Below are 23492 nucleotides of genomic sequence, written 5' to 3'. Positions count from 1 at the left end.
AAATAAAATTATATGGTGAGGTTGCCTGTCACGGTGATCACCAGAGGATGTGATCAGTGAGAAGAGCAAGGCTCTAACTCTTAGTCCAAAATAGTTTCTACCCAAGACCTGGTGAGGCGGAGCTGCACAGGTCAAGACAGAAAGTGATCCGTTTACCAAGGTTGAGATGGGAACCTGGTGGGCAAGTGGCATCTGAGGCCAACTGTGCCCATCGGTCTCGCGGTGGTGGGACAGGAGATGCATGAGGGCAAGACTTTGGGGACATCTTTCAGATAACTGCCTGCCATCACTGCCTCCAGAATCTAAACAGATGTTTGCTGAGTAGTTACATGAATACATAATGTGGAGAGGATGGATGGAGAATGTGTGGGGGGCGGGTGGATGGATGGACGGAAGGATGGAGGGTGGATAGATGGATGCCGGATGGATGGATGGGCGGGTGGGTGGGTTGATGCTGGATGGGTGGACGGAAGGATGGAGAAGGGAGTGTGGACGGAAGGGCGGCAGGTGGAGAGCTGGATGGCTGAATGAGTGCATGAAGCCACCAAAGCAGCTGCTACGGAGGCAGCTCCGTTGACAGAACCGTGCACATAGCGTGTGATCCCCCATCCTCGTTGCTGGGGCGTTTGTCCACAGAACCCGCCTCCATATGCATTGAGTTCAGTTGCTCTCAAAGCAACACTCAGGAATTGAGTTCCCTCCCTACTGAATGGGCCCCCATAGAAAATGCTCCAAAGGCCCACGTGATGATGCAACCATCTTAAATATTTCTTGAAGGGTTAAAGCAAACAAGTCTGTCCCCACCCCAGCCTGAAGGTGAAACCAGGACTGAGGAGTCAGGCCGCACATGATGCAGGGTCTGAAAGGACTCCCTAGTAACCCAAGGGCCTGGGCATGGAGGGGGTGCGCGGGAGAGCGGGCTCGCCGTCCAGGGTACCTAAGCAGTGGCCATGCATATGTGCCAGGGCCATGATGCCTGCCGTGCACCTGAGGTCCCTCTGGTCCCCAGGGCGCTTTCAGGGATGCACCATCCAGCCATCTCCAGAAGCACACTAAGGCCTTACTGGCCATGCACACTTTCCTGATATTTGCATGATGGGACAAAGCAGGGTGCGGCCCTTGCGCAGGGGCCAATGCAGAGTCCGCAAGTCAGTGCCATCACACTTGCTCACATCTGCCCCCTCAGTGGCAAGCCGCCCGGATGAGTCCTCAAGGGCACAGAGACACGGCAGTAGCAAGAGCCGGCCCTCAGATGACGGCTCTGTAAACCGCTGCGGGTGACGTCGAGGGCGTGTGGAGGCCCACGACTCGACAGCCCTTTGCTGTCCCTGTGGGGGGGCGTTGCCAATGGCTGGTCAGACCCCACGCGCCCTGAGCTGCGGCTGGTTGTGCTGTGGCTTGGAATCAAGGCAGGTCAGGCAGTGCTCTCAAAGGCTGCTCATAGAGTCTCTCTCCTTTTCAATGACTCACGAGGGGAAGCCAGATTTTCTGCTGACACTTTAACCAAAACAACATATTGCGCGCAGACTGAACGCAGGGCGGAGGTGAGGACCCAGCTGATGTCCATCGGCCGGACACGAGACTGCAGAGGTGCGCGCGGGCACTCCCCGGGAGATGCTTTCATGGGGAAATACATTATTCATTTTTATATGTTATGTAAACATGTAAAGGCTTATTACTGTGATTTTTAAATTCAGATGCATATTTTAGAAATTTCTCAGTTTTAACACAGCACAGTAAATCTCGATCGTTATAAAACTCTCATAAACAAGAGCTGTTTGGGATACTCCAAAATTATTGAGCGTGTCCAGGGTCCCCGAGGCCACAGGTTAGAGAACCACTCACAGAGACACTTTAAACCTGGCAGCCGCCCTCGCCCCTCAAGTCTGCACAAGTCTGTGGATTAATGGCGCCCCGGCCACGCCCCGTCTTCCTTAGCAAGCGTAGTGCTCTTCCCAGCCCCTTTCTCTTACAGATATTAATTGCATAGCCCTCCCGAAACTATAGATCCCAGCATTAAATCTCAAAGGCAGCTTTTTAAAATGCAGAAGTTATGTGGCTTGCAGGAGAAGGAATGCCATTTGGAAGCTTAAAATACGCGCGTGGATTCCACAGACCCTGCTCAATGTGTCACAGCAGCAACTCCCTCCCTCTGTTTAGTTTCAAAACCCTGTGTTTATCCTAAACTTTAAACAGGAAGAAATGATTTATGCTTCTCTCTTCATTCTTAACTCAAACACAGAGTATCTCAATAGTTAAAAAAAAAAAAAAAAAAAAAGGAGGAGGAGGAAAGCACAATTTGTTGTAAAGAGGGCTGCGTCTGCCTCGGAGCAGTCACCTACCGAAGGAAAACTGCTCCTGGCTGTCCCCAGGTCCTCTGCTCCTTGTCCACGGCCCACGGGGTCGCCCCCACGCTTATAAACCATCAATCAGTGGAACGAACGGAAGCAGAAGCAGCTCGTGGGGGAGGGACCACAGCAGCACACTCACTTCTGTCTGGCCTTTCTCTTCTCCACAGGAACTTAACTGGTGATTTCCCCCAGTACCCTGAAGTCGAGGAAGGAGGCTCAGCTATTATTTTCTCCAACAAGACCCCACAACAGGTAAATGATGCTTGAGGAGCAACGTATACAGCTCTTTACTCAGCCCACTCCTAGGCTCCCCCTGTTAGCGACTGGTTATTTTCCTACAAAGTTGTGCGTGGTCATACTTGCCATGTTCATCCGTGTGGCACTTTCTGAGTCATTTAAAATGAACCTGTCCTTGCTCTTTTCTCACCATCGAGAGATGTGACCGCGTCTGGCAGGCATCTTCTGAGATGGTTCTGGGCGGCTCAACCCCAGGACCCTCCATGTGCCATCCCTGCTGGCCTGTCGGCCCCTCTCTGATGCCCCTTGCGGATCATCATCGCACCATCAGCTCCAGCAGCGCCCTTGCTCCCCCAGCACCCTTGCCCCACCCCCCCCCCGTGCCCGCGTGTCCTGCTGCAGCCCCAGCCCGCTGTGCACATCACGCTCACGCTGACATCTGTGTCCAGGCATCCTTCCGCCTCCTCCGTCTGCCTGGGTCCTGCTCACCAGCAGGTTCAGTCCTTGCCATGCGGCTGCTCCTGCAGAGCAACGCCACCTCATCATGCGCATCGACACTCCAGTGGTGCTGGAGGAACCTGCCTTCTGGGCTGTCTTAGAAATGTCTTCAAACAATAGAAGTAGGAAGCTCTCGCTCACCTCAGAGTGTTCATCACTGAAAGTAGGAGCTTCATGTTGTGCTCAGCAAGGAGAACACAGCAGTTGCCATCAGAATTACTGTCACTACTTCCCTGCAGTCCTGACAAAGCAATAACACAAGAAAAAGAAAAGAAATTATAAATATATAAAAGTGATCGTTTTAACATTATTTTCCAATGATGTGATTATCTTCCTAGAAAATCCAATAAACTTAACAAGAAATTATAGGTAGAATCATCCAGAATTATACTGACAAAGCTTTGTGGAAGAAAATGAAGGGAGGTTTGAACAAATAGAATGATGGATCATTGCCCTGGACAGAAAGACTCGGTGATGCACATGATATTTCTGTTATTCCAGTCCAATCAAAAATTATATTGACAAAATTATGCTCCCATTTATATGGAAGAATGAGAAGGTATGAAAATACCTAAACAGTTTTTGAGAATGAACTGTGACCAATGGAACACACCCTAGTTGGTGTAAATCAAATTATAAACATAAATTAAAATATCATGGTTTTGGGGAAAGAACAGATAATAGCAACAACAGAAAACAACATCACCTGTTCATGAGGGTAGCGTTTATAGGACAAATATTCCGTTTCAGGTCCTATGAACCCACTTTCCATCGGCCAGCTCATTTAGCCCTCCCACCCTTGAAGATCAAGCTGTTTGACCATAGTAACAGTCCATACGTTGTGGGACTGATGTCAAAGCCAAGTAGTGTGAATAATGTATTCAGAAACTAATTCAGGTACAAATTCAAATTCAGTAGTGATATGAAGCCAAGTCAGAAAAGTAGAATGAACTATTGAAGAAGAAATATTGGGACAGCTGGCTCATGACTTAACAAAATAAGCAGATCTTTACCTCCCTTACTATGCAAACTAAATTTCACATGTGTAATTTACATGTAAAATAGTAAAACCACAAATCACCAGAAAAAGTCATTTGAATATTTACTAATAGTGGGGAATAATTTTCAAATCGTTTGACCTATGGAGAGAATAAGTTGATATATTTAACTATAAAGTTTCAAATGGCAAAAAAATACATCATAAATTAAAGTCATATGATAAACTAGAGAAAATATTTGCAATACATGACATTAGGTATTTTTCATATATAAAACATTCTTTAAAAATAATAAGAAAAATCTGAAGACCTCAGCAGAAAAGGAAGCAGAAAATGTTAATTTAAATCTTACTGGCAAAGAAATTCAAACATTCAACTCTAGGATTTGTAAATTTTTGAATCATGGCAATAACTAGAGTTGGGGAGCAAGTGGAAAAGGTCACTCTCATACATGCTGCTGGATATATAAATTAGCCTGGCCATTTTTTGAGCAACACAGACCAAGTAAATACCAAAATGTTTAATGTGTATACCTTTTGGCTCATCAATACTATTTCAGGAATGTTTGCTAAAAATGACAGGAAATCTTTCTACAGAAGGCCAACCAATAAATATTTGAGGTTATGAAACATATGTTCTCTCGTAGCTACTCAAATCTGCCATGAAAGCTGAGCACGGACACTATAATTGAATCGGCATGGCCGTGTTCCGATAAAACTTTATTACAACAGATTTGGCAGAAGCGATGTAATTTGCCGACCCCTGCAATGGATGGCTGAGAACACCGCTCATGCCTGCACTGCTTGTAGCGTGACTAGGAAGAAACAGGCTGCTGGTTGTCGGGCACTAGTGACGCCGCGGGGAGCGCTCTGCAGGGAAAAAGCTGAAGGTCAGACTCGCCCTCCGTGTCCACAGGCCCCCGGGGGGAGTCCTCAGAGACGAGCCCCGGGTCCGCTCTTCAGGGCCTGCTCCTCCCTCCTCTCTTCAAAGCCTTCCCCGAGGACGCTGGTCTCCAATACTCCATAGCCTCCCGGCCAGGCCGCCTGCAGCCCACCAAGCCCTGCCTCAAGGGACTGTCATCGTGATTGACATTTTCACACTCCTACGTGTCGGGAATGTGTTCCCCAGCTAGACATCAGTCACCAGTGGTGTCTGGAAAACCCGCAGCAAGCGGCCAAACATGTTTCAAGTTTGTTTCAGAAGGTGATGACAGTTAGGCGAGCAATGCTGATGGCGAGCCTGCATCACCCGTCCCATCCAGGAGGATAGTCAAAGGACGGGAGGAAACTGGAGCCGTTGGGTCCATACGTAAAATAAAACCAAGGGGCCCCACGTGGCAAGACCTGGAAAGGCAGATGAATGAAGTTCACAGGCGCGGCCGCCGAGGCTCACAGGCCACACGCCAGGCCTGCGGGCTGAAGCTCTGACCCTCTGCACGAGGGTGCTCCCGTGCGCAAATGGAGATGCAGGCAGCACCCGCCTCCCTGAGCTGCTGTGACCCTCAGCCCCCCGCCCTGCTGTGTGCTTAGGACTTGACCACTGACATTTTCAGCATCTCGGAGGTTGTTACTACATGGGGGCAGGGAGGGGAGAAGGCGGGAGAGGTGGGCTTAGCACACTCATTACACCAGTGTGCGCAAGTGGTCAAATTTATATTTGTAAAAAGCAAAAATGATGCAAATACGTCACATGAAGTGAGAGCATAAGCTCGTTGACCCCAGATCCAAAAGGGCACAGAACACAAATAAGACCCCAGATGAGTGTCCCAGGGGCGTGTGCAGGCAAAAGCCAAGCAGACATCAGGGGAAACCAGCATTCAGCTGAGCACAGCAGACAAGCGGCGTTTACTCCGGAATCCAGGAGCAGCTGCTTCTGGGGGATCTGAGAACACAGGCAGCGTGTGATTCAACGCCCAATCTTGATGGTAAAGAACAACACAGAAGTGGAATGTGTGCAATCTTCTCTGATACAACAAAAGACTGTAGTTCAAAAGCCAACTTCGAGTTGAATGAAATTCACTAGGAACATTTCCACTAAGGTCATGAAAAACACGAAGACGGCCATCCTCAGCACCGTGCCACGGCTCCGTTCACGCGCGCCAGGCGAGAGAGAGAAAGCAGAGACGCGGAAAGCGGATGGGAAAGGCAAAAGCGCCTCTCGCAGGTGTGGCTGCCCCTGCAAAAGCGAAGAGGATGTGCTGGCCAAGACCGGGAAGGGCGGTGGGGAGCAGCCAGTCGACACTGGCTAGCAATAGTTGGTGTGAGTGCAGGCAGCAGCCAGCAGGGAATGTAATAACACCATTTACAACAGCAGCAAACACAGCAAGAGAAAATAGCCAGCCACAGAGTCAGTAAATGTGTGAATTTCCACGTGAAGAAGTTAGAGCACTCTGAGGATGCAGTCAAAGGGATGGAAGAACTATCCGTGTTCCAGGGCGGGACACTCAACACCCCGAGCACCCCCTCCCCCAGACACCATCTTTAAATCTGTCTGGTCCGAATCAAAGTGCCAGATGTTGGGGGTGCGGGGCAAGAAGAAGGCCACCAGGCTGACTCTAACCCTTAGGAAAAAGTGAAGAACCAAGAATAACCAGTAAAATTCTAGAAACCACAGGCAATGAGGAGTCACAGTCCCTGCCAGGTGTCCACACATATTACGAAGAGTCCATTTATTATGTGCCTAGAAAGACACACCATGGTGGGCCGCCCTGGTGGCACAGGGGTTAAGTCTCAACACTATGAAGCTATCTGCAGCCACTGCAGCACGAGTTCAAGGCCCGGCCGGGAGCTACCCACATGGCGCGGCAGACCTCTCCTGTCACGCCTGCTGCTCCCCTTAGCAGTGGATTTCTGTAATCTGCCTGTTCTGCTCCCCACTCTGTCTCTGGTGAATCCTCTCACCCCCCACACCTTTGTCCTGCACCCCAGTTCTTGTATGCATAAATAAGTAAATCTTTAAAAAAAAAAAAAGACGCATCATGGAAAGAATGGAAAATCAAGAAACAGACATTGATAACCCGTCTCACACCCACTAAGTCATTCAAAATCGGAAGGACAGAGGATCACAAGTGTCACCATACATTGCTGGCAGGGGTGTGAAATGCGGCCGTTGCTATGGGAAAAGTTTGTCAGTTTCTTAAAAGTCAAACTTAAATTTACCAAATGAGCCAGTGGTCCCAGCCTAAGGCTCTATCCAAGAGAAATGAAAATAGTTGCCCATATGGAAAGTTTAGGCGTGAATATTAGTAATTGGAGCATTACTCGTAATAGCCAAAACTTTGAAATAAGTATCCATCACCTGGCAGGTGGGTAGATGAAATGGGATGTGCGGGTGGGTGGAATATTATTCAGCGATAAAAAAGGACCAGCTGCCACCCTGGTACAACACGGATGAACCTCAGAAAACATTGCAAAGTGAAGAAAAAGAGAAACAACAGAAGACCTGCTGTACGATTGCGTGTCTATGAACTGTCCGGGCAACAATGTCAGTCTCTAGAGACAGAAAGTGGAATCGCGCTCGCCTGGAAAGGGGGGCTGCAGGGGAGAGGGAGACACAGTGAATGGGAATGAAGGAGTTTTACTGGGAGGCTGGAAATGTTCTGAAGCGGATTGATGGATGGCGATGTTCACACTGCTTGGTAAATTTACTTAAAACATGACTGGCCTGTATGCTGAGATGGGGAGCGTGTGGCATGTAAAATATGCTCAATGGAATGACACATAAAAAGCGAAAACAGGCAGCCGGCCAGAGGCGGCCTTCAGCCCAGAGTTTGCCAAAAGGAGATGGCTGACTTCCTCGGCAACGCAGTGCACTTCCAGCCTGGAAGGTCTCGCTGCAGTTGCAGAGCATGAGGAGAATGAATTCAGCGTTGGCTTCCAACCTAGCCAGCCGCGAAACACACCCTTTTGCAGGGAGTTGGCGGCACGCACGACACGCTGTCCGCGTGTGTCGTGCAGATGTGGGCGCTCGCGGCCTGCGGAGATCTCCGTGCGCGTCCCTGCAGGCTGGCCGGGGTGTCTGGGTGAGCTCCAGAGAGCGGGTCTGGTTGGCTCGCAGCGGGGAAGAGACATTTCACCACATGCTCTCTCATCATTTTCGGGGGGCGTTCCAGGGACGTGTTTTATCTATCCAGAATATTACATCGATTACGTCAGGCTCGGGAGGAAATAAGCCATATGACTCGAGGCTCTGAGAGACGCGCTGGCTCATATGCCCACGAGAAGGGTCCGCCCTTCTCCAGCTGCTCATGTTTCGTGCGTGAGGCCATTCCCCTGGTCTTCGCGGTCCTGGCAGCGTGCGAAGGCCTGAGAACAATGGGCAGCCACGACGCAGTTCCAGAGGCGGAGGCGAGGAGTGATTCCTGATTGCTGCGGACAGCAGGGCTGTCGGGCTGAGTTCCATCTGGAGACGCCCTCTTTATTCCCGAGTCACAGTGCAACACAGACCTCACCGCTCTGCTCCCCAGAGCTGCTCCTGGGCCTCACCCCCAAATCCTCCCCGACTGGGGGGGCATACATGCAAATATCAAACAAGCTGCACACCGTGCGGGGGCTGCCACTGCCCGGTGCCCCCCGAGTCCCAAGAACCCAGCGTCCCCAGGGCACCCGGGCCCAGGAAGGGCCGGCCTCTCCTTCCTCCTGCCCTGGGAGACCCCACGGCGGCGTCTGAGCCCAAGGCACGAGGGGCAGGAGCCCCTGATGTTCCCGGGACGGGGAGGGGTCGGCCTCGAGGCCCAAGCTCGGCAGAGGGGAGACCCCGGGAAAAGAGTCCTCACTTTCCCGAACCGTTAAAACACTGCGCGGGTTTGTTTGGTGCAGGTCATCGAAGACATCATGGCAAACCAGGAAGAGCAGGAAAAGAGCACCAAGAAGAAGAAGGCGAAGAAGGAAAAGAAAACCCCCAAAAGGAAGGAAGCGAAAGCAGCAAAGGAAACAGCGAAGGTAGGGCCTGGGGTCCGGGCCGGTTTCTCTTTCTTGGGTTCTGCTGCCTTGACCCGGCGACACCGCACTGGGGGCAGCTGTCCCGGGCGTCCCCGGCCCCACAGGCTGATGCCCCGCTCTGCCGGGTGTGCTGTCGTTGCTGTGGGGAGGGAGCGGCGTCCGCACACAGGCACGCCGCGCCCCGACCCCACTGTCTTTCCCCGGGAGAGCTAACGGGAGCCGCTTGGCAAGAGCAGAGAAACTAAACCAAGGCCAGATTAAGTGCAAGTAACAACAAGCCCGAGAAAGCTGCCTGTGGACCTGGGGCGGGGGGTGGGGGGAGCACAGTGGGGAGCACAAGGGCTTGGGGTTGGCTGGGGTGTCCTGGGGGAGGGAGAGGTGTGGCCACCCGCCTGAGGGGGGAGATCTGCAGGTGAGCTGGTCACAGCAGAACCAGTGCAAGGGGGAGGGAGGGGCACGGCTTGCAGACCCGCCCGTCAGCCCTCCGCAGGGTGCCCTGCCCCTCCCGTCCACGCCACCAAGGTCACCTCACATGCGCCACGCTGGCCGTCATGTCCAGTTCCAAAGGGCACACCAGGGCGGCCCGTCCACCGTGGCTAGTCAGCTGAAGTCCACTGGACACCTGCAGGTGGAGCTGAGGAGCGCCCTGAGATGGGGATAGCGGGGGACGGGCCCACGCAGAGGCCAGGCAGACCTGGGTGAGGAAGCTGAGGCCACGGAGTGGGGGCCCCAGCGGGTGCGGCCGCCCCAGGAGACGCTCCTCCTTGGCGCTCCCTGCCCCCTGACGGCAGGTTTCCCGCACCTGCCATGGCTTTGGCTTTGACCCAGCGGGTCGCCTTATTCCGCTGTTCCCTGCATAACCAAAGGAGGGAGCCCCGTACTGCTCATTTGGGAGACCCCCAACCCATGATAGGGATCTAAGGGGGGGGCCCTCTGACATCGCTTCGCGACCAAGGCGATCGGCCACCAATATCCACATCGCTGGGCTCAGGCTCGTGGCCCAGACCCTCAGGGGCAGCCCCGGCTCCAGGACATGGGAGGTGACTGCAGGCGTGTGGGGCGCTTCCCCCCTCCAGGCAGCTTCACCCAAGGAGACCATGTCGTGGGGCAAAGACCTGGCCCTCATCTCTGTGGGCAACTCCAAAGGGTCTGCCTACCTGCTGGGGTCCCTGTGGGATCAGCTGACCACTCTGGCGATGGTGTCCAGCCCAGCTCCTGCCCCTCCCACCCGTGGGCGCTGCCAGGCTCTCTGCCGAGGTCCACAGGGAACCCAGCCCAGGAGCATGCCCATTGCCCTGCCATTCTGCTTGCACCCCCAAGATTCCAACCTGCCCCCCCCCTCCCCCTGCGCCCCAAAGGACAGCTCACTCCATACAGTTAATTTCTAAAATCTTCCTCTCACTCAGGAAGGTAATTCTGAGGCAGCACCTAACAACAGGGCATTAGAGGAATTTCAATTTTATCATAAGCTTCTCTCCCTCCAAATATGCTTGAGTGCACCTGACACTTGCAGATTAAAATTCACTGCTCATCAGGCTCGCTCCATAAAAGCCCGGAACCATCCACCGCACAGCCGGGTCTTTGCTGAGTGAACGCGTTTTATTAACTCGCTATTAAAGAGTCACTTACTGATGAACAGTTTTGGACAAAAAGCAAAGTTTGAGCACGTCTGCATTTATGAAGTGGTTACAGATGAAGGGGAACGATCCTTCAGAATCACCAGAAGTGAATCCAGTCGTGACGATGACTGGCCTCTCCGAGGAACAGGCTGATGATGACGCCGTGCGGTCGCCCGTGGCGCTGGCCTTCCCGGCCTGTCCACGCTCGGAGCCATTTTATCTCTTCCGTGGGCTTTAAAAGTCTTTTCTAGAATCAGTCCTAAGACCAGTCCTGAGCACACGCAGCTCTTCGGTGCCCCCTGGGAGTGGCATCTCGCCTGTGAAAAGGCATCTAATGCCCCGTCCTGGTTGGGGGCAGGGCCGAGGGCAGCTCGGTTTGCTCAGCCTGATGTGCCTTCCCCACCCTGCTTCATGGGGGGAGGAGCCGGTGTCCCGCCTGCGCCTGCGGGGCGCATCTCCTGCCCCACGAGCCTCCTGAGTAGAGGACTCCCTGCCCCCGCAGAGCCAGGACTGGCCAGGCGCCGACAGCCCGGCTGCACCAGGGAAGGGGGAAGGAGACCCCCAGTTTCCAGGGGGAACATACATCTGCCAGTCACAGGGAGGCCGGGAACCAGGGGTCGCCTGCGAGAAGTCACATCAACCGCTCCCTTGAAAAAAACGGAAATGGAAACAGCAGACAACCCAGCCCCCCGCCCCCCACATCTGCCTGGAGCACGGGAAGCACCAGCTCAGCAGTGACGCGCCCTGGGCCTGCCGCAGCATCGCCCAGCGGCCAGCGCCCCGAGCAGCCCCGGTGGCCACGGGGAGGAAGCTGGGTTCAGCCACGCCACGGAGGACCCTCCAGCCGCCAGGAAGGAGGGGCGCTGCCGTTTGCAGCAAAACCAAGGGAATTCAGGGCGCTGAGTGTGGTACAGCAGGTCGGAAGGACAAAGACCAGTGCTGGACACTGTCACGTCCACGTCAAGGAAGGGACCACACAGGCGGACTGACCACCCGCCGCCAGCAGACCCCGGCGCCGCGGCGAGGTCCCGGCTGGGCTGGTCGGAAGCACATGACGAAACAAAGGTAAATTAAATTAGAAAGCTGCAGAGAAACAGGCCCAGCAGCGGACGGGAGGCAGGTCGGGGTATTGTTCAGGGAACCCCAGGAATGCCAGCCGGGCGGGACCCGCCGCCGGAGGGGGCCCCACACGGAGCCCCAGCCCATGGCCGCAGGCGCACGCGGCAGCGTCTGCACGCGGGCATGTGGATCCGCGCTCCTCTCTGAAAGCGACGATGAGGTCACGAAGCTGGCACGCGAGCCAGGAAGGGGCGCTGAGCAGGGCCCGGCAGACGCAGCTACGGTCGACTCTGCGCCGCCCCGGCTGTCGGGGCCGCCCTCGGAGTGGCGCCGCGGCGGGCGAGCAGCCGGCGTCTGCACAGATGAGAGGACGCGCTCGCTGGGCGGGCGGAGACGATCCAGGCAGCTTCCCTCTGATGCTGAGCTTCTGTGGTCTGTCAGGACAGTGGCCTTTGTGGAATAAATCAGCGTTTTCGCAAAACACGCGACGTGGCTCTGCTGGCAGCCGGCCCTCCCTGACGGGGTCTGCCCGGCACACCAGCCAGGGCAGGGGCCTAGGCAGTGCTTCCCCTCCTCCGCCTGCCGCGCCCCCTCTGTGGCTGACCGTCCACTAGGCGGTCACATCGTGCTCACCTGCCCACCACCTGCCGCACGCGCTTCTCTACCCCGTGGCCTCCAGCTGACATGGCCAGGTGCCCTCCGACGCCAGCCGGCCAGGGGCCAGGGCCAGGATGCCGCCTCCCACGGGTGATGGTCCCGGGGGAAGCAGGGACACCGAGAGCCGGGCTGCTGGGGTGGCCGCCGCGGCTCCAGCCTAGGGTCAAGGGCCATGGGGCTATCTCTGCCGTGGGGACCAGGGCAGGAGGCCCAGGGGGCGGTTCCTGGGGGGACGCAGGGCCCCCAGCCCTGGGCTCTGGCTCAGAGCTCCTTCCGTGTGCGGCTCGGGGTGGGGCAGGCAAGCAAGAGGGGGAGCCGTGGAAGCCAAGGGCGGGGCAGCGTGCAGGCGGGCATCGGCCTCAGCGTCGGATCAGCAGACACCAGGGCCCGAGAGGGGAGGCCGGGACCCAGAGGCCCTCCGTGAGCATGCCCCCGGAGCCAGTCTCCAGAGCCACCCGCGCACTGGCTGCGGGGCGGCCACAGCACCCCCTGCCCAGACTGACCCTCAGGACAACTGCCCGGGACAGTGGGCGAGGGGCTGGGCCTTTGTCCGTAAGCCAGGAGCGTCCGCGGGCCTTGCTGCAGCCGGGAGCTGTGAGGTGCGCCTTCCCCTGTCTGGTCTCGACAGCAAGCGAGGCCTGTAACCAACAACGTATTCTTCTGCCTTAACAGGAAGAAAACCAGGGGTGGAAAATGTCGCCAAGTGCTTTCCTCAGTGCCATGGAGGAAGAAAATAACTTATACAAAGGTCAGTCTTCGAGAACGTCTGTGGGGCCGCGTGTCCCCGCCCTCCCCCAGGACCCGGCCGCAGCTCCTCGCCTGTGTCGGGAAGAACTAGGGGCCAGCCATGGGGGGCGGCAGCCCCTGACCTCTGGCCAAGGTCACCTGCTGGCCTCTGTTTCAAGTCTTTTGCGGGGGGCAGGGGTGAGCACGTCGCTGCGTGGATGCTGGGTCTCCACCCCGTGCCGTCGGCCGAGCTCTCCAGGTGTGTTTGTTTGAGCTCCGAAATTCAAATGTGTGAGCTCAGAAAACCAACGCCGGGCAGACGGTGAAAGGTTTGCGTCTTGATGGCCGGACCGAGTCTCGGGAGGCTGAGGCCCGGCCCTCCCGCCCAGGGCCGGGCACGGTGGGCGTGCTGCGCTCTGGCCCCCTGCTCTGCCTGCGCAGGCCTTTCCCATGCCCCCTGGCCACGACCAGAGCATCAGCCAGTGCTGTGGGCTGCACTACCCCCGCAGGGGTGACCGCGAGCTGCCCTCGCCCGTGAGTGCTGCGTGGCAGTTCCCGGAAAATGCAGAGAGAACGGAGGCCACGCGCTCCCCAGCACCAGCTGCGCCCGGGCTGCTCTCCAGCCTGGTCCCGTCCGACAGCACCGGGGCTGCTGTTTGCCCCGTGGGTGATTGTGAGGCTGGCCCTGGCTTCTGTCGCAGTAAACCGAGCCTTGGTCCCGGGAACCATCAGGAAGCGTGACGGCCTGGATGTACACTGGGGGTGCACAGTAGATCGTCCTTCGCCCCACACGCCACTGGTGGCACCGTCCCCACACGTGAGCGGCCCAGCCGCGGGGAAGGCACGGGGCGAGTGTGACGTCGGCCGGCGGGAGAGGAAGGTCAGAGCAGGCGGTAACGGGGTGTTCAGGCAGCCAAGGTGTGCAAGCCTTCCCGTCCCATGCCCATCACGTGATCTTCACAGCAGCCAGCAGAGGGAACTGCCCGCCCCTCGGGGCAGACGCTGGTGGGAGACCCGCTGTCATTCAAGTTCAGGACGGCCTCGTCAGCGCAGGGACTCACAATCAAAACACACAGTCACTCAACAAACATCCATGTTCTTTCGGGCGCCAGGCACAATGGTCCCTGGAGACACAAGAAGTCTCGTGCTGTCCCTGCCCGCGACACACTGGACGTTGTAGTTGTTATAGGGCAGCCCCGATACAAAACGGGGTGCCTGACTGCGGGTCCTCACCCGCGCGCTTAAAAGGGCTTATCCATGCTCCACTGCAGGCGCACGCGAAAGGTTCATAAAAGGTTTATTCACGAGGGAAGGGGAGATGAGGAAATGCACAGCTCAGGGAGAAAAGCGGGAGACAAAGTTTTAAATGCGTCCGACCCGATCCGCCGATCTGGAATCCCAAATGGCGCTCTGAGAGCTGCCGCCAGCCAGGAGCCGTGAAGCCAGGAGGCGAGCGACAGAGCGAGCCCCCCAAGGCCCACGTGTTTGGTTTTTATACCCAACCTGGCTGCTTAACTCCACCCTCAGGTCCCAGCCACCTTCCCTTGGGTGGTGACAGGATGTGTCTTTCCCGGTCTTGATGATTTTGGTCTGGAGTGGGGGTGGGGTCCACAAAGCCTGCATGGGATTAGCTCAGGACATCCATTCCCCCAACATAGTGGCGGGCGAGGCGGGACATTGGGGGCTCGTGTCCATCAGGCTGCAGCAGCAGCATCCAGTGGGCCCAGCCCGGCATCACAGCAAGCCCAGCTGCAGGCCTCGAGCCTGGCCGTAGGGTGCCAGGGAGCTCAGGTGTCAGCCCCAAACGGGCTGCGTGTGTTAAGACACGACACTGTGGTTGACTTTACAACAGCCCTTGTTTGGTCTTTCTCCGCCTCCTGCTTTTGAGACAATTTTCCACGCCATCGGAACACATCAGGTGACCCACAGGGCATTTTCCCCAATGACCCCCGCCCCGAGCCCGTCCCGGCTGTCACGCCTCGCTGTCGGGGGCCCTCCCCCGATGAACGGACAGCTGGGGTACCTGGTGTATGGCCTCTGTGTGCTCCTGCTCTCACGTCCAGGGTCAGTGTTCCTGAGGGCTTGGGAGACCCGGCTCCCTTCTTGACTGACGCAAATATGTGAAGAAAGTAAGAGAGACAGCGAGAAAGGTGTGGGGAGCAGAATCCCGACTCCCCCGGGGTGGGGGAGTGAGGCGCTGGGTCTAAAGTTGCTAAGTCAAGAAGTCGCAGGAGAAGCATAATGTCTGGACCTTACGAGAAGAACAGAGAAGCAGACGCTCCCTTGCACCCATCACGTCACAGCCTCCCCTGCGGGCTCCTCTTCCTCTGGCAAGCCTCTCACACTCCCGCCTCAGGGCCCTCACACATTCTGTTCCGCTTGCCTGAAATGCTTGTCCCTTCAGGACTTCTCTGAGACCTGCATGGGAGAATGGTCGCCCCACCTCACCCCACACCCCCTAACTTTACGTCCACCTGACACCCATGCCCGTGTGTTCACCGTGCCCTGGAAGGAGACCCCAGGTCCACGAAGGTCACCATCCACTCGCCAGAGCAGCTCCTGACCGTGCTCAGCCTCGATGAACCCATGAGCTAAGGAATTTAGGAATAAACCAGACTAATGAGTAAATCTGCTTCCACTCACGGAAGGAGGGAGGGAGGGAGGCTGGACTGAACGCCCCCTGGACGGGCAGAGGGAGACAGTGTTCTATTATGGTGATTTTAACACCCTCTGACTGTGTTTAACACACGCACGTGTATCACTTCGGTGAAAGCAAAAATTAGTTGAAGGGAGTCTAGTGTTCCCGTGGGAAGCCAGGTTCCGCAACCTGCTGACCCAGCTAGGGAAGTTCTAGAAGCTCTAAAATCCACCCAGGCCGCTGGGTAATCTCTGTTTCCACTCAGGCTTAAAAAAAAACCCCAAGCGTTGGGCCTTGGGCGCAGGGCCCCGAGGGTCATGTCCAGCGGGGCAACCGCAGGCCAGTCATCTGCCAGGGCCGGGAACTTCAAGAAATGCGGTGCCTCTTCTCAGAATTCTTTGCTCAGAATCAAAGCTTCTCCTTTTCAAATGAAACATTAGCATTTTAATCACTGAGATTAGGCTCCCACCCCCTCCCCTGCGCCCCCCCAACGTGTGAAAGGGCCTCTGAGCTTGAGCTTTTCACTGCTTTTCAGGTTCTGGGGATAAAAGCTCGTTCTCAGGGAGGGGCCTTGTCGCCCTCAGGCCTGAATAGCGCTGCTCTGTGAATGTCCATGGAATTCCTGACGGGGTTGAGGAGGCCCCAGCAAGAGTGTCATGAGAACAGCAGCCACCGGACATGGAGCCGCCGCCCCCGGGGGGGGGGGCTCAGCCCCCCCCACTCCCACCCCAGGAGACCGGTTCCAAGGCCGGTCACCCAGGATGGTGCCAGGGCTTGCTCGGGGCTGCTCATCAGCTCCTTGCTTCCCGAAGCCATGCCCTTGCCTCGCCCTCTCCACGGAGCAGGCGAGGGGGCTTGAGGGGCCGTGTGCCCAGGAAGGCAGACTGAGCCCCTGCCAGGCCCTTGTGGCACAGCCAGGCCTCCGACGGGGTTTCCAGGGGGCGCTTCCAAGTTTCAGCACGTAAAGCAGCTTCGCGTGGGTCTTAGATCTGGAGGGTTCCCACTGCTGAAACCCACGTCCAGGAGACATTCTGGAAAAGCAGCGACCTTCGCAGGAGGAGGGCACCGGCGCTTCTGCTCACACCCAGCCTGCGGCTTCCCCCGGGACCGTGCCAGAGCCAGCCCGCCAGGTTTCGTTGCCCGAGACCCTGCCTGCGTGGGAGTCACGGGCGGGGACACCTGCTCGTCATGCCTGATGGGGCGGAGGGTCCCCTCTGGTCAATGGCTCCTGGGGGCGATTATTTAAAATAAGGATAAAACTTGAGCCGCCGCCTGCCAGCCGCGTCCTGTGCGCCCGCTCCTGCCAGGCGCGCCCTTCCCTCCCGTGCCCTCGTCTTCACGCCCGGCTGCTCACCTGCCTGTCTGGGGGTGACACCCTGAACTTGGGTCAGACAGGCCCCCCATCCTGTCGCCCACCTGGCCGGGTGAATGATCAGTTCCGTGGCGTGGCCCCACCTCTGCGAGCACTTTCTGCCATTTCCTGTCCGTCTGCCTTGGCCACGGGAGAATCAGAGTCTCTTTGTCAGCCTTGCCCCAAGACGCCGCCTCACCCCGGCCCCCCTGCCTGTCTTCCCGGCAGACCGAGGCCTCTGGGGAGGCCTCCAGCCGCCAGGACCTGCTGCCCGGGTCCACCGGTGGGGCCGGGCTCACGCCCGGAGTCCTGGACCCGGAGGCCTGCAGGCTCTGCCCGGCTGGCCCTTCTGCTGAGCCCGGGGCCTCGGGCCCGCCGGACTCACCCTCCCAGGGGGCGTGTGGCTAAGAGCCTGCCCTGCCCACCCCAGGAATCTCCAGGCCAGTCACAGGAGCATGGCTGGGCCTCTGCCGCATCCTGTGGCCACCCACGCTGGTACGACTGGGGCTGCGTCTCCCTCCCTCTCTCCCCTGCGTGTCATGGGCCACAGGCGGGGTGGGGGGTGGCAGCGGGGAGTGGGGGGGACGCCTGACCCTGATGACCCCAAGAGGACACGTGCTGCCCCCAGGCCACTTGCTGAGTGTGTTGTCAGGCACAGAGTTCCTGCAGTAGCAGGCTCCCTGCCTGGCCCCCCACAGGGCACAGAGACTGGAAGCCCTACGGGTGGGTGGGGGCAGGGCTGAGCCCTGGGCTGTGCCCCTGCTGGGGTCAGATGCCACAGCATTGACCCCTTCCCTCCTGTAGACCTCCTGGGCCCGCCCCAGTGTCTTCCTCCTTTCAACCCTCTCCTGTGCTAACAATGCCCGTCCTTGGGGCCACGTAGAGACCCGGCCCCTCCCTTCTCATTTGCCGGGCATGACCTGCACCTCCTCTCTGTTTTCACGCTGCTGCTGCTCTCCTCACGCCCCACGCCTCAGACCGTCCCTGCGCCGGGTGGAAGCACGCGCCTCCGTCCAGCTCAGCTGCGCAGTCAAAGGACACGTGGGCCAGCCTCGGGACCCCTGTGCCAGGGGAGGGGGAAAAGGCTGCGTTCACCGCCGCCTGCACCCAGGTGCCCACAGTCCCTCCTCCCAAGTCGGAGCCGCCCCCCAGAGGAGAGGTCGGGAGCCTCTGCCCGTGCCCCAGGGCCTCGCGGCCCTCCCCGCCCTAGTGGAGGGCGTTGTTGGCCGGAGGATGAGTCCGGTGGGCTGGCCAGGCTGCGAGGGGCGCAGTGAACCCCCGCCTGGCCAGGCGCGGCTCCCGGGGGAGGTCGCGTTCTCAGACTGGCACGTCGTGTCCCCCACAGGAGAACCCGCGGGCCCCGCTGCCAGGCCCAGGCGTCTGCTTCTGGACATCCATTTGCAATTGCAATTCCCTTTCTAGAAACGAGCCGTATTTCAGTTTATTCCGGGGACACAGAATTGTGCTTTTTGCTCTAGAGACACCTTTCTCCCAACACCCCCAGCGCCGGGCCTGGCAAAGGGAAATGTGAAACGCAGATGAGCTCGAAAATGCTCAAAGAGTGAATCAGACGTGGAGCCGCCGGCTTGGGGGCCAGGACCGGTCCTGGGGCGTTCAGTGTTGCCTTTCACGAGGGCGCCGGGCACCTTCCACGGAGTGGGCGTAGCAACACGATGGTTCACATCTCAGTGAACGATGTGACTGATCCAAGCAGCATGACGCGACCAGCGAGACCAGCCGTCGGCACGAGCGTGATCCACCCCAAGAGGCTGTTTGCAGGGCTGCGGTCACACAGACGGGGAACGTTCGCACCACACAGCTTTTAGGGGATGCTTTAGGGGATGCTTTCAGCTTTAGCAGCTTTCTCCTCTGTTTCTCAGCTCTCCTGGCATGTGGCTTCCGCCGGGCAGTGGAAGGACACGGGTGCCCGTGGCCCTCCAGCTTTCTTTATCCAGGCTTCGTTCCCCGCACCGGGCAGACACCTGCGCTCACGCTCACCTGGTGACGGCCGCTTTCATTAACCTTCCCACTGAGAAAGGCTGTCCTTTTTCTCTCCCCTTCTGGAGTGTAGACATTTGGAAGAACAAAGATGAATCATGGAATTTCGCGCAGGGCCACGATCCCGAGCTGGTCAAAGAGGAGAAGAGGAAAGAGCTGGAGTCGGAGATACGGCTGCAGGTAGGCCCACCTGGCGGGGGTGCGGCTGCGGCCCTGGAACCGCCCGGCCGTGCTCCCCACGCAGGTGGTGGGGCGGGTCCCTGTTCGAGACCCACCCAGAATGTATTTCTTCGTGAAGAAAACACGGGGCATGCAAGTTGCTTGAAGGGAGCGTGTTTTGTGTCCACCTAGGTTGACGAATTGATGAGGCAGGAGCTGAAAAACCTAAAACTAGCCGTGAACAAAATAAAGGAAAACCCAGTCAAAGCCAAGAAGAAAGGAAATAAAAAGGTGAGCCCTGGAGGAGCATCAGGAGGGCAAGGCAGAGGGCAGATCCGCATCGTGGGGCGGGCCGCCTGCCCGTGGGTGGCCCAGGAGCGCTGCCCGGGGACCCCACCCTGCTGCCCCGGGGAACGCACCTCCTTCTTGCTAACTAACTGTTCTCCACTTGGCCCTGAGCATCGTGGGCTCCTCAGTGGGGCACACTCAACAGTCTGAGAGTAACCCCCCCATCACGAAGACTCATCCCGGCCAAGCCCCATGGGACGGGTGAGAACTCCGCCCCCAGGACCCGCCCATACCAGTCACAGAACTCACATTATGCAAAGCAAAAAGCAATAAACCTGCAAAGAAAAGCAGACAAATTCACAATTAAAGCTGGAGATTCATCACCCCTTTCTCAACAATTAAAAGGAAACTAGACAGAAAGTCAGCAGCGATACTAAACTCAGCAGTGCCATCAGCCAGCGTCTAAGCGACGCTGTAGACTCCACCAGCCAGCACACCGAACACGTTATTTCCCAGGGCCCACAGAGCCTTTCAAGACGGGCCGTGTCTCTGCCATAAAACAAACTCCCTCAGACTAGAAGGACTTGAAGTCGTAGCCAGTGTGTTCTCTGGCTGCACTCTCTGTCCAAAAATGGAGTCAAAAGAGAAATGACTAACAGAAAAAAAATAACAAGAAAATCCCCAAACACCTGCCGTTGCCCTCCCAGGTGCTTACCACACGCACACACTCAGAGGCCCGTGCACACTTCAACACCTCAGTGCATTCAAAATAGCCCCCAACTGGGGCCTCCCTGGTGGCCTAGGGGTTAAGTCTCGGATCCCCGGCCGGGGAGCTACCCACATGGCGCGGCAGACCCCTCCCGTCTCCCGCCGCTCCCCTCAGCAGTGGATTTCAGTGTTCCGCTCCCCACTCTGTCTGGGGAGTCCTCTCAACCTCCCTTCCCCCACACTCTGGACTATACCCCAGTCTCTTCTACACAGAAATAAATAAGTAAAATCTTCAAAATAGCCTCACACTGGAAACAACAGTAACAAGGACTGAGCTATTGATACATTACAAGAAAACAAGACCGAGACACATTTTCTGAGAATTTCTGTGAGTGAAAAGCAAAAAGAAAAAAATCATAACAAGTTCCTCCTATGATTCTGTTAATATAAAGTTCTTGAAAGAACAAAATTGTAGAAATGTAAGGGGGGTGGCCACAGGTGGGGGCCACTGCCACTAGGAAAGGGTGACCTGGGGGCTCTGCGGTGATAGGGACGCCCCGTACCCGAGGATGCCCAGGCCAAGGCCGGTGTCCAGCCGTGGCTTGGGAAGGTGGCTGGACGGGCCCCGGCGCCTCCGCGGGCTGCTGCTCACCGCTGCCTGGGAGTCTTCCACCCTCTCGAAGTAAAAAATTTAATTTTATAAAATGGGAAAACAAGAATGATTGATAGCTCTGTGCAGCCAGAGCAGATCTCAGGGCCCTGGCACTGACTGGGTGATGTGAGACGCGAGAGATTACGGTGCGAGCCCCCCATGGGCAGGGGAGACTGCATCCCAGCCCACCCCAGCCCTGGCCGAGGGCCTGGACGGCAGCGTGGCTGTTCCCGGCGGGGCAGCGTCCTCTGGACGTGGAGCCGAGTGGGGCCTCAGCCACAGTGCAGGTTAAACAGAGGCGTTGACCTGCAGTGGACGGGGCTTGCGGGCCCGAGTGCGTGGGTGAGTGAAGCACACAGGAATGAGGATGTGTGGGTGTTGGGGGGGCCCACTGGGATGTCGGGAAAGCGCCCACTTGGGTCCCGTGTGGGAACAGAGCCCCCGAAGGCCACCCCGAGGGCCCTGGAGAGCCCCTAGCGGGTGTTTGCACAGAGAGTGCAGCGGCCAGCGCTCCAGGAGCCCCGCACCAGGCCTGGTTCCAGGGACCCAAGAGCCCGTGGGGCCAGGCCGGCGGGTGCTCAGAGGAGTGACGCTGCCAGCCCGTCGGGATGGGGCCCTGGCCGTGGGGACCTCGCGCTCCAGCCCCGGGCACATGCCCCCCTCGAACTGGGCTCTTCCCGGCCCCTCTCCCCTTCGCTGCCCAGCGAGTGGACACAGGCTTCCGCCCCGCCAGGGAAGGCGTCCGCAGCCAGTTTCTAGAAATAATTGACTTCCTTGCTGCTGTTTCCCTTTCCTTTCAGAAGGCGGGGAAGAAAGACAAAAAAGGGAAGAAGGGGAAGGACAAGGATCTCACAGAGGACAGGTGAGGGGGGCTTGCTTGCGGGCGCACAGGGTGCTGGGGGCACCCGGAGGGCCGGAGGACACAGCCTAAGCCCCTGGCTGGGCCTGAGGGAGGCTGGTTCATGCACCCCCTCACCTGGCGACGGGCTGGGGCCTCCGGGGGCCACGTGCCACGCTCACAGGTGGCCCCGGACGGAAGGACCAGGCCGGGGCGAGGCCTGGAGGCCAGCCGGGCTCCGTCCCTTCTGAGGCCATGCAGCGTTAGGTTGTAAAACCCATGGGGCTGCTGAGGACTCGCCTAAGAAACAGCATCCCGGCCCACCGCGGGAGAAACACCGAGGCTCTGAGCAGCAGGTCGGCAGAGCAGGGCCACGGCTCCGGCTTCCCTCCTGGGCCGGGGCGCAGCCACGGGGCCCTCCCGGAAGCGTCTGGAAGGAGAGGGCGAGGCGGAGGGTAGACGGACACGCCAACGGGTGGTTTTAAGGCCTCATTGGCTTGTTTTTATTTTTAAAGCTAAAACAGAACTTCAGTGCTTTAGCTTTTGAAGTAGATAAGACCTAGGTTTTCAAATATTTTCCAAGAATTGAATTAAAACACCTAAGGAGAGTGATGAGCAATCACCTGAACGTATGCACACGCCTTCCTCCCCGGGTGAGTGCTGGCGGGGAAGCCTGGTTCTCTCCTGGGAGGGGGCCCCCAGCCCCGCCCCCCTGGGTCCCAGCACCACCCCCTTGGGTCCCAGCACCGCTTTCCCGAAGGCAGCTGAAGAGGTCACGAGGTGAGGCCAGAGGGGGAGCAGGCTGGCCCGAGAGCCAGCACCTTGTCTGCAGACCCCTGGCCAGCGGCCTCCGCAAGGGCAGCCAGGTGGGCCTGGGCTCAGGCTCGGCACAGAAACACGTCTCCCCAGGGGGACAGCGGCCGCTCCCCCCTCGAGGCGCCACTGTTTGGGGAGAGGGTCGGGTGAAGACGCCATCGCGGACTGCTACCTCCCCAGGCCTGGTCAGCGTCCCGAGACCCAGGTGCCCCTGCGGGGAGGCGCGGGTCTGCCCGAGCGCCTGCACTGGCTCCTCGTCCGCCTTCCCAGGCCCAGCCCAGGTGAACGCAGTGCCCGGTGTCCTCTAGCAGCTTCGGAGCAGCGCCTCCCCTTGTCTCCAAACCACTGCCTTTCAGGTGAAGAAGAAACACGAGGGCCTTATCCAGTGACACCCCGAGCTAGAGTCAAATCTGCCCGCATGTCTGCTGGGTCCCGATGACTCGCGCGCATTCCCTTGCATGTGACGTGTTGCTTTGCCCTGCAATAGATGCCCATGAGCAGCAGAGGGCACACACGGGGCTCGCGGGCAGTGCCGCACGCTGAGCGTCTCCCGCACACGCCCCTTGACCACGGCACTGTCACAGCGGACCGCAAGCAGCTCTCCAGTGGGACAGAGACCCCGGGAGCGCGCCACTCACCCCTGTGCCCGAGGTACCACACTCCCTGCCACCTTGTCCCCGCACGACTCTGCACTTCCATTTTAAAGACTCGGTGTCGCCAGAAGAGCGCGGCCAGCCAGGACGCCGGCAAAGGCTTCTGTTTCTCCAAGCAAGTGAATGGCAACCTGAAGTCAGTATTTCTGCCATGACTTAGGTAAAGCATTTTATTCCATAGCAAAAGCTGGTCTGGGGAGATCCAAACGCAGGCTCGTGTTCCAGGCTTCTCAAATGATTTTGCTTTGACTATTTTAGAGAATCTTCTGCATTGCACTAATGCTGTGTGCACACATTATGCGTCTG

At 57.8% G+C, this 23492-nt stretch overlaps 1 protein-coding gene across 1 annotated transcript in view; it reads left to right on the top strand.

Annotated features, from left to right (window-relative positions):
- DRC11 (dynein regulatory complex subunit 11) overlaps window positions 1-23492 on the top strand; it is a gene marked incomplete at both ends in the record, with an annotated part of 101794 nt that overhangs the window by 44117 nt on the left and 34185 nt on the right. Inside the window, 6 exons of the mRNA XM_084228108.1 lie at window positions 2519-2603; window positions 8902-9024; window positions 13032-13107; window positions 19146-19252; window positions 19424-19522; window positions 21680-21741. Of these exons, the coding sequence (XP_084084234.1) occupies window positions 2519-2603; window positions 8902-9024; window positions 13032-13107; window positions 19146-19252; window positions 19424-19522; window positions 21680-21741 (552 nt within the window). The remainder of the gene's footprint in view (window positions 1-2518; window positions 2604-8901; window positions 9025-13031; window positions 13108-19145; window positions 19253-19423; window positions 19523-21679; window positions 21742-23492) is intronic.

This window comes from Talpa europaea (genome assembly GCF_964194135.1).
Source record: "Talpa europaea genome assembly, chromosome: 1".
In the NCBI taxonomy this organism is placed as follows: domain Eukaryota; kingdom Metazoa; phylum Chordata; class Mammalia; order Eulipotyphla; family Talpidae; genus Talpa; species Talpa europaea.
This window is presented reverse-complemented; position numbering and strand designations above follow the sequence as displayed.